Below are 10770 nucleotides of genomic sequence, written 5' to 3' on the forward strand. Positions count from 1 at the left end.
CTTGAGTAAGTAAGTCATTTAACCTGTCTGCGTCTTAGATTCCTCAGCTCTTAAATGGGGGTAATAGCATGTGTATATGACATGGCTTATATGTAGCTTGAAATTCAAACATGACATTCATGGAGGTAAATGTGCTCTATAAATCATAAAATGCTATAGAAATGAGAGGAAATAAAAACTTGTATCCTCCTGTCATAAAAACAAAAGCCAAATAATTGACAGAGTAACTTACATGTGCCCTTCTGGAAAAATCAGTATGCAACTGGAAATTTTAAAGTCCACCCCAGACCCTTTGAGACATGCAGGTTTGATAAGCCACTGCTGCGATTTGCAATCCCATAGCTAATGCTATTTTGACTGATGTGATGACTCCACCTGTGGATTTGGTAGCCACTGAAGTAGATTTCGTATAGGGGTCATATATGCATCCCAGCAGTGAAGGCGGGCAGGACAAGGAAGCTATGACAGTCTTAGTGGAGGTTCGGAGGCTGTGGCCTCAAGAGGTCAAGTGTGGCCACCACCTGATTCTGTGGAGAACCCTTCCAGACCTTTCTGTTCACTAGACATGCCAGCAGCATGACTGAGCACTTTGTCTCAGTAACAAATGAAAGCAGTATCACTGGATAAGCTTGAAAGCTTTGGGGCCCTAACCCCAGTCTGAAGCCCCTATGTCTGGGAAACACAGGTCCTAGATGTTCTCCATAGATTAAGTCATTGAAGATAACTTACACAAACATTTTTAAAGCTTCAAAATTTATTGCTGTACATTTTCGCATAGCATTTACTATGGAAATACTAATAGTGCAAATATTTATTTTGGACTTTGTAGCATTTGAGGGATCACAAAGCTTTTTGATATCTTTTGCAATCATTTATGAAGATCTATATTGTTCAACTTATTTTAGAAATTCAAACAAGTCATCTTCTATTCAAAGAGATTACATAATGCTTTCTAGATCTCCTCTCTAGCACAAAAAACTACCCCGGAAGCCGCCAGGGGCATCCCTTTCTGTAATAATACATCCGTCTTGCAAGATTTTTCCAACTGCAAGACGCTTTGTTCACTAATTCATTCAACAAGTATTTATTGACAAACTTGTTATATGCCAGGCACAGCGCTAGGCTCTGGGGCCATGAGGATGAAAAGATGCAATCTCTGCTTTCACTGTGCTTACAGTCTAAAAGTAGAAACAGACATCCAAACAAATTTACAATACAATAAAGTGCTTCCGTGGAGGTATTGACAAAGTGCAGTGGGAATCTGGAAGAGGGGGAAAAGAACATCTGCCTGGAGAAACCAGGGGCAGCTTCGGAGGAGGGAGCTGTGACTTGACCAGTGCTCAGGAATTGGCCATGTAGACAGGCAGGCAAAGGGAACGACAGGTGCAAAGACACAGAGGCCCAAGGGGCACTTCAAAGGAGCAGGTGATGTGGTTTTTCTTGAGCCGAAGGTGCAGTGGGGACAGTGGCAGGATGAGCTAGACAAGTAGGCAGGCATCAGATCGTGAAGAGGCTTTTGATCATTTGTCCATTTATTCAACACGCACTTACTGAGTGCTCACTGTGTGCCAAGCACTAGGCTAAGCGCTGGGGTTATAACAGGGAACACGACAGACACATCCTTGCCCTCACGGAGCTTACATTCTAGTAGATAGACAGACAAAAAAGTCAACAAATAAATAAAATACAGATTTAGAAGATTTCTACAAAGGAAACAAACAGAGTGCCAAGGCAGAAGATAAAGTATTGCGGGTATTTATAAAGTGGAGGGTAGTTAGGGTTATCAGCGAATGCCTCTCGGAAGTGACATAAAATGACACCTGCAGAGATAATAGCGAGAGCGCCCGCTCCAACAGGAGCCCTCACTACGACGCGCCAGGCACTGTGCTAACACTTGACAAACAGTATCTCCTTTAGTCCTCACAACGACTCTATGAGGTAGGTATTATTATTCCTATTTCACTGAGGAGGAACAGGCTCAAAGACATTAAGTAACCTGACAAGTCACACAAATGGCAAAACCAGGGTTCAGACACAGGTTCTCTCCATTTCAAAGTGCTTGCTCTTAAGCATGATTCTAAACTGCATACACGGAGGAGTGGGGAATTTCGAGCAGGGAAATGATCAGGTCACATTTGCTTCCAGGACCATTCTGACGACTCTAGGGAGGAGAAAAAGGAGGGATGGAGAGGGAAGAAGGGAAAGGGGACAGGTGAGAAATAAAAGGAAGCCGCTGAAAGAGCAGAGGAAAGGAGGCAGTGGTTGCAGGAATGGAGAAGAGATGTAGATGAAGGTGTGAGAAATGTGGTTAACAATTCTAACAGGACTGATGGGGTATTGGAGGCAAGGGGAAGAGTGCCATCTGGGATCACTCCTGGGCTTCTGCCCTGGGCAACTGGATCCGATGATGTGCTTTTACACAAGTTAGGGAATGCAAGACGGTGGTAGGTTTGGGGGATAAGATGATGCATTTATTTTTGGACATGTCCCGCGGGTATACTGGGAACACCTGGACTTATGGGATAGTTCCCAGCTAGACAGCGTGTAACGGCTTTCAAACCTTGTTCTCTACCTGAGCAATGTATATAAGGACAAAAATCAAAGTTTTGTACGTGTGTTTTTTCCTTTAACAAACTTTGTTTATAAAGGCACGTACGTCTTGGTTGGATTGCTTTGTGAAAAGAACATATGATCGCCAAGGTGAAGTTACCCCAAGCTTGATTACAAATGAAGACTCGTGGACTTTGAGTCTAAGCAAAGCCTTTGGGCATTCATTCTAACCAGTCATAATAGCTCTTAAAAAGAAATCAGTATTATTGTAACTTCCAACTGCCACCCCAACTGGGACAGTCGGAAGGGCCCAGAGCAGGCAACCCTCTGCCACTTGTCTTCCCAGAGTCTGCAAGGATCTCTGCTTATTTGCCAGCAGGATTACTCTGTGGAAATCGGTGGCCTAAAGCCCAGAGATCAAAGTTGCATGTAAATCAGGAATTCCAAGAAGGTGATATCTATGTAGTCTTGCATTAAGTCCAGAGAGACAGCAGCTCAAACCTAGCCAGTCATATTGCTTTCACTGTTTTCTTTTCTTTCCCCTCCTCGGAAACCGGAAGGGTGCTGGAGGTAGTGATAAAAAAATGTACAAGTGACATTTAGAGGGATTTGGTCACGTCCTTGATCACATCATTCTGCGTCTGATTTTGAAAGAACTGAGTTAAGAAGTGCATAAACCCTTCGTACAGAAAGAAAAATGTTTGCTCTATTTCTCAAAATGTACTTAAATTTGCTTATAACCACTCCCTCCTTTCTTTGGCATCAGATTACCTTAAGTGTGTTTTGATTTTTAAAACTCATTTCTCAATGCTATGCCAGTTTTAGTCATTAGATATCAAGGAATTTAACTGGTAATGAAGTTAACGCTTGTGAGTTTCAACAGAAAAAAAGATGTTAATACTTTGGAGGCCAGGTAGTAATTAGCAAAGTATTACAATCTGGTTCATTAAGCAACTCTGCCCAGAAAAATGCCTCTCTTTGTGGCAAAGGGTCTGACCTGCACCTGTTAACTCTGTAAGCCAGGAGACACTGGAAAATGTAAAGTGTTCTAGAAAAACAGACATGGACTTCCAGTAACATCTGAAGCACACCTGTGTACCTAACTCATGCCCAAGGGAAGAAAATGCCTTATTTTTATAGAACTAACAAAAGTACTCGTTACAGGCAAGGGGAAAAAAATTACCCATGCTACACAACAACTTATAATTCTGGTGAAAGCAGCGCAATTCTCATGATATCCAGAGGTATACTGCAAATGTAAGAACTATTTGCTACTACCTCCATTTCAAAATGTGAACGAGGAATCCTAAGGAGGGGCTATGTATTGTGTGCTCCTTAACAGAAAGAATTCCAATCAGTCTGTGAATAGAATCATTTATTTGTCTTTACAGTGATGATGGAAGAATGTACAGGTGTCCTCTTTCAATAAAGTATAAAAATCTGTTTATATACAGTGAAGTCACAATAAGCTTTCATTGGGAAATTTATTTGGTACTCCTGATCCGTTCATATTAAAATTGCAGGGGAGACGAATATTTCACGTTAAGTGCTACATTTCCAGTAGATTGCACCTGGCATGAAAAGCTCAGCTTCATCTTCAGGGTCCTGCTTGATAGATATTACAAAAGGCTAATTTTAAGTCCTGGGACTCAAAATAAACATCATTTTTGAATAATAGATATATACATCAAAAATACATCTAAAAAGGCATTGGTTAGTGCTATTAAAAAGCTCTATGTGCTCGGGTGCATTTTTTTCTTACAGGCAAAACCCAGTGGAAACGTTTTTGTTCAATTCTAGGAATTTTCTCTTGGGGAAAGTCGGTCGAAAGTTACCTGTAAGAAAAAACAAACAAACTTAAGTAATTCAGTGATTTCTCAGGTGAGGTCAGCAAACCCTGGAAAAGCAGTTAGAGGCCAAATTTCACTTAGAACAGGATTTTTAGAGCCTTGATAGCATTTAGTTACAGCACTTTGTACATAACGAGTGCTCAACATTTCCCTTCATTGTTTCAAGCGTTTTATTTTCAAAATAACCCTTAATACTCACTTCTTTTTCAAATAAATCATATGTACCCCTTTGTATGCTTATGAAAATATTTTCTATCATTAATTAAATCAGCATTAAAAAGAGAACTCACAGGGCATACAAATGAAGAAAACATAACAGACGTAGCCAAATCCAAACACACCTTGAGAAAATTTAGGAAAATTTCTAACAATGATTTATTTTATATCACAATAATTTATTTTACTTCTCAGAATTTACAGATGATAGAAATGTACTGAAGTTTTATTACTGCTTAACTTGGGTGAAACGGTACTGTGCAACTGCCAATTCAACTATTTATGTATTTGATACTCTAGCTCATTTATAGCTAAATGTTCTAACACTTTTGTTCTTACAGTTATCTTCTTCTTGCAGTCACTCCTAAAATGTTTGATAACCTGGGCACTCCTCTTGAGTGTAAAATCTTAAGTAACACAGAAAACCTCAACCTGTTATTGACGGTGTGTGGGTACACACACACACGCGCGCGCGCACGCACGCACACACACACACGCGCGCGCACGCACGCACACACACACACACACACGCATGCACGTACGCACGCACGCCTGCTCGCCCCAATCAGTAACAGCCTCAGCCCCGTCCTCCCTGACGGGCTCACGTGTTCCGGCAATCTCTGGAGCAGATTCTGGCGGGAGGAACACACGCAGAGGTGGGCTGAAACCACAACTGAGCCCCAGGGACCGAGTGACTAAGGAAGAAGAGCTGAAATCTCTCCTTGCGACTGCACGGAACTTGGAGTTACACCTCCGCTGACAGCTTCCTAAACTCTGCGCCTGCCAAATATATATATATACATACAAATTAAGGTCCGTTTTGCTAATAAGGACCATCAGAAAGAGCATCCATGTCATAATGCGGTGAACAGACCTAACTAGAAGCGCATGTTGCAGGTTCCATCTCTTAGCAGCCATGTGCACTTGGCCATGTCCCACCTTTAGTCAAGCTAAGTCCCACCTATTCCACAGGTTATTATGAACACCTAATTAAGTCATGTGGCAGTGCTCTGGTTTATGAAACACTTTAGGTGTACGTGGGGCTAAATTAGTGATTTAGGTAAATTTAATTTTGATAATTAAGAAGTACCTCTAAATCTTCCATAACTTACGAGTCTAATGGCCTGGTCTAATAATACCATTCTCAAGTTTAGAATACGATACACGTAATGCAGATCTCTCCCTAGCACCATGCCAAAGTGATGGCTACTCTTTAAGTACATATTAAAACTTTAATCCCTCAACTTTAATTAGTTTGTTCGTGCATTAACCACAGGCTCGCTTACATAGATTAGGGTGCTGCCCTGATGTCAACCTGCAAAGTAAGCGAGGGTCTCGTAAAACCTCAACCGCATGACCCTTGATTATTCTAAATTGTTTTCAGGAAAAAAGTCTGAAAAACAACAAAAAGCTCTGGAGAAGAAGAGGGCTTTCCCAGAGTCAGTTCCGATGTGGTGCGGGTGCAATGGTCCAGATTCCCACACTGCACCGAAGTCTCTGGAGAAAAGAAACGCGCTGCAGACTTGCCTCTGAGCGACGTTACACACATTAAGTACGCTCCTCAAAGTCCACGAAACACATCCTGATCGGAGTGCAAACAAGATTCTGGGTCAACACGGCACCTTCCTGTCCTCAATACGGAAAGCAAAACAAAACCGCTTAAAAGAGCGCTGAACTCGATTTAAAAGGTTCTGCGTGGTCAGGAAACCGTGTGACCGAAATGTTGCTGCTGTCACTGACTGTGTAAATGGAAGACACTGTGGTTATTACCTGGTCTGCGTCACTGTGGATGGGCCACTCCCTGAATTAAGACAAAGCACTGATGGGAAGGGAAGGTCGCGTTAACCATGAATTCATCCCCCCTGCAGGCAACACCCTCAGTACGACCCTCTACCAAAGAGGACCCCTCCCCATCCACCCAGTGGCTCCAGTAAAACACCTGGAGTCATTCACCCCACTCGCCCACCCTCACTAACAGTCAGTCACCCAGTCAAGTTGATTCTACCTCCAAATACATCTCAAATTGGCCTTTTCCTCTTTTTCTCCACATCCGCCGCTGAGACCCTCGTGAAGCCACCATCACCTCTTGCGGGACTATGGCAGCTCCTAAATGGTCTCCCTGCTTCTAAGCTTTCCTTAGAAAGGACATCCTTTTTCATGCAGCAGCCGTAGGGATCTTATAAATAAGCACATCTAATCACTTTACGCAGCCTTCAGTGGATTCCCAGTGGTTTTAATGATAAAAAAAAAAGCTCAAAATCCTTAACAAGAATCCACAAGGCTCACCATGATTTGATTCCTCTCCACACTTTCTAACCCTCCCCAGACTTCCTCCATTGCAACCAGAGCGATCTTTCCTTTGGTCCTTAAAGGAACCGAGCTGTCCCTGCTATTTCTTTTGATGAGAACACGTTTCACCCTAACTTCTGCTCACTCCTACCCGCCTTTCAGGCTCCCCGTAAACGCCACGTCCCCAGAGTCTTGTTGGCCCTCACATCGCATTAGCTCCCCTGTCGGCAGCTCCCCCAGCACCTTCATTTTTCCTTTATCGCACTGATCACAGTTGGTGATCAGACAGTTATGTGGGCATTCGTTTCATCCAACTGTACGGTAAGTTCTGTGAGCGCGAGGACGTCCCCAGGACCCAGCACTGAATGCAGGACTGACTCTCAGGACGAGGTGCGAGGGGCAGAGACGGGGCTCAGAGACCACCGCGGGCTTAGAGCTCCCACACCCTCCGCTCGCTCTCCTTCTGGGCCATCCCTTTCTCTTTCCCTCCGAACACCACCACCCACCGCTCAGTTTTGCCTTCAAAGGATGCAAATAAATAATTGGCTTGGGGGTGGCAGAAAGACATGGCCCCCAGAACGAAGCAGGATAGAAGTTGGGAAGCAAGATGCCACATAAACCCTTGGAGACTGGAGTGTAATCATCTAAAGAGAATATGTACCCGATGGAACAGAGACTGTGAGACTCCTACGTGAGTTCAGGACAGGATCATAATTTGTATTTTTTAAGGTAAATGATTTATCATACTTTAAAATGTCCTTCTCATTCTCCCTGCACCAAGTCTGTGCTAGAGAGAACAGAAATGGAGGGGAAAAAGGAGGGATTTTTGCCTACTTTGTGACCACAATTTTACAGAGGGGACAACAGACCCCAGAGAGCTACTGTGGGAGAGGTGGCGGCGCCTTCATCTCCTGCAGCTGGTCCTCCCTCCCTGGCAGAGTCCTTTCCTCCTGCTTCTGCTTTTCTCTAGTGACACCTTGGAGACCAGATCCCTTGCAAGTGGCTGCAGGGGTGTGAACATCTTCACATAATGAGAACAAAAGGATGCACGCTTATATGGTCCTTAAATATAGAGGGGGCCAAACAACAGCACACGCACAAGATTTACAGAGGAGAACGCTTTGTAGGCACTGCTGAATCAGGCTACAAGGGCAAAAGCAAGGAAATAAAAGACCTTAAGTTCCACGTCTCTCTGGTGTTGCTTTACCTGATGCTAATCTTAGGCTTCATCTCCACTGTCCATTTCAATGCCCATCTCCTCCGTATCAGCAGCTCGTGACAAGATGTCTGCCATCAGTGCTTCTTCCAATTTCTTACGCACTTGCTGTACTCGCTCTTCCTGTTTCCTTTTTAAAAACAGAGTAAAAAGATACTAATAATTTGGCCAGTATTGGAACAATGAAGCTGCCGAAATGGTTTATCTTGACTTCAAAGTCATGAAAATTCCTGAGAAACATACATTTCCTTCTCCTTAGACTTTGCAAAAGTTGCTTCTACCCTCACAAAACCAAGTCACATGGGGAATGAGCTTTGTCAAAAAGAGGGACATTCAGACAGCAGATAGCCCTCATCTCACAGTGAATTCCGGCAGGAGTAGATTTATTTCAGTGACCTTTTCTACAACTTCACAAACTTCAAATATGTGAAGATTCAGGGTTATTCCTATAAAGGATAATTAGAAATAATTTAAAAGCAGGGAAGGAATACAGAAAATAAAGAAGGAAAAGAGATTTGCTCAGTGAAGCACTGAGAAAGATGGAGAAGGTGGAGGCATGATGGGCTGGGATTTCGTTGGCATTCTCTGCTGTGTCAGGGGAAAGGTAGTTGGAGTTCTCCCTGGGTTCCCCGGCCTGCTGGGAGCAGCCCATCATGAAGGAACCGAGACCACATGATCCTGTACACCAAGGACAGGGAATGAAAAGACTCTTGAACTGAGATGAGCTGAGTAGGTTAAGAATATGCCACAAGTTTCCCTGTGTCTTGGGGACTCTAAAGGAACCTCAAAAGTGAGAGTTAATAACACCGAGTCATAAAAAAGTTCAGAACCATTAGGTGAAAAACAAAGCACAGGAAGAAAGGCTATTGGTATACAATTCATCTTAAAAAAGCAGGAAAAAACGGAGACTAGCTCCTTGACAGAGCAAGAGAGGGATTCCTAAAACAGTTCTAGCAAATGAAGATGGTAAACAGAAATTCGCCTCCAGAACCCAGTGGAGAGGCAATGGTTGAAGACACAAGGGAAGGGACAAGACTGGCTAAGTAAAAGACTTAGAAAAAAGCAAGAAAGGGAGAGAGGCAAAGGCCCAGCTGGGAGGATGAGCCTTGATTAGAAAACAGGACAAGTCACCTCCTGAGACCAAAGGAAAGGTGGTTAGGATAGATACAGAATGGGAGACGGAGCAGCCCTGGGACAGATAAGAGATGCAACAAGGAATACCGATGGCTCTGCTGAAAGAAGAAGTGATTTTTTCCATCAATAGTTGAGGAGGACACATTGTAACAATGCCCCAAACATGGGAAAGCAGAAGGGTAGAGGAGCAATGTTCCAGAAGACTCCACTAAGATGCCCTGAGTATCCAACCCTTGGGCACTCAACCAGTTGTAAAGTCGTGTTTACTGTCGTCTAGTCCCCACATCTCTCTATCTCATGAGACTATGTCCAAGGTAGTAAAATTAACATACACTGTGTAAACACAGAAACTTTAGACGTCATCTTTACTAAACTCTAAAAACAGCACAAAGAGATAAAAGGTTTGGACTTATACATTTTAATTGAATTTTCAAAAAGAGGGGATCTGTCACTGAATTAATCGAGCTCTGTAGCCTCGATCATATTAACAGAAACTGAAGTTCAACCGATTTTCATGCAGTGGAGCAGAGTCATGAAGAACACAATGTTTATTTCTTATACAGTTAGCCTTGCCACTGGCTCAGTGACTCCAGCTTTATGATAAATGGCGTATCAGTCTCATGGCAGTCTCTCATGCCTAGTAACAGAGTATGAGAGTCTACACAACTGCCCTAAAGTCACCCCATCAGGAGGACAAAGAAAATGGAAGGAATGGTGCTTTTGGCTAGAGAAGTATATCTGAAACTCTTGACATTGGCCACTGTTTCTCTTTTGTCTTGAGCACTGCTTCCCACGTTTATGAAAACTGAAATTAAAGCATCTGCTGGATGTGGGAGGCAGAATTCTAACACAGTCCCCAAGATGTCCCCACCTGCCCCTGCTTACATTCCTAGTAAAATTCTCTCCCCCAAGGGCAGGCAGAACTTATGAATATGATTGAGCTATCATTCTATGATTAGGTTACTAATAACTGACCTTGAGTTAATCAAAAGGGATTATCATAGAGGGCCTGATCTAATAAGAAGAGGCTTTAAAAGGGGCTAGGCCCTTCCAGAAAGAAGCAGGAGAGGGGATATGAAGGGAGCCATGGGGCAAGGAAATGCTGGCACCCTTTAACTGCTGCAAACGGCCTCATCCCACAGCCAACAAGAGAACAGGGGCCTCATTCTTACAACTACAAAGAAATGAATTCTGCAACAAACTTAGGAGGAGCCCAAGCTCCAGAAGGCCTGCAGTTCTACTGACACTTTGATTTCAGCTTTTTAAGACCCCGGGAAGGGAATCCAGTCATGCCTGACCCAGACTTCTGACCTACTGAACTGAGAGCTATAAATAGGTATTGTTTTAAGCTGTGAGGTTCGTGAGAACTTGTTACTCAGTATTAGAAAACAAATAGGGCTTCCCTGGTGGCGCAGTGGTTGAGAGTCCGCCTGCCGACGCAGGGGACACGGGTTCATACCCCGGTCCGGGAAGATCCCACATGCTGCAGAGCGGCTGGGCCCGTGAGCCATGGCC

The 10770-nt window shown here is 43.6% G+C and overlaps 1 protein-coding gene across 1 annotated transcript in view; it reads right to left on the reverse strand.

The window, feature by feature from the left end:
- Nucleotides 1-895: 895 nt before the first annotated feature.
- Nucleotides 896-10770, reverse strand: part of MBD2 (methyl-CpG binding domain protein 2) — a 75613-nt gene continuing 65738 nt past the window's right edge. Inside the window, exons 6-7 of the mRNA XM_007121290.4 lie at nt 8113-8251; nt 896-4385 (exon numbers count right to left, since the gene is read on the reverse strand). Of these exons, the coding sequence (XP_007121352.2) occupies nt 8125-8251 (127 nt within the window). The 3' untranslated portion in view covers nt 896-4385; nt 8113-8124. The remainder of the gene's footprint in view (nt 4386-8112; nt 8252-10770) is intronic.

This window comes from Physeter macrocephalus, chromosome 19 (assembly GCF_002837175.3).
Source record: "Physeter macrocephalus isolate SW-GA chromosome 19, ASM283717v5, whole genome shotgun sequence".
In the NCBI taxonomy this organism is placed as follows: Eukaryota; Metazoa; Chordata; class Mammalia; order Artiodactyla; family Physeteridae; genus Physeter; species Physeter macrocephalus.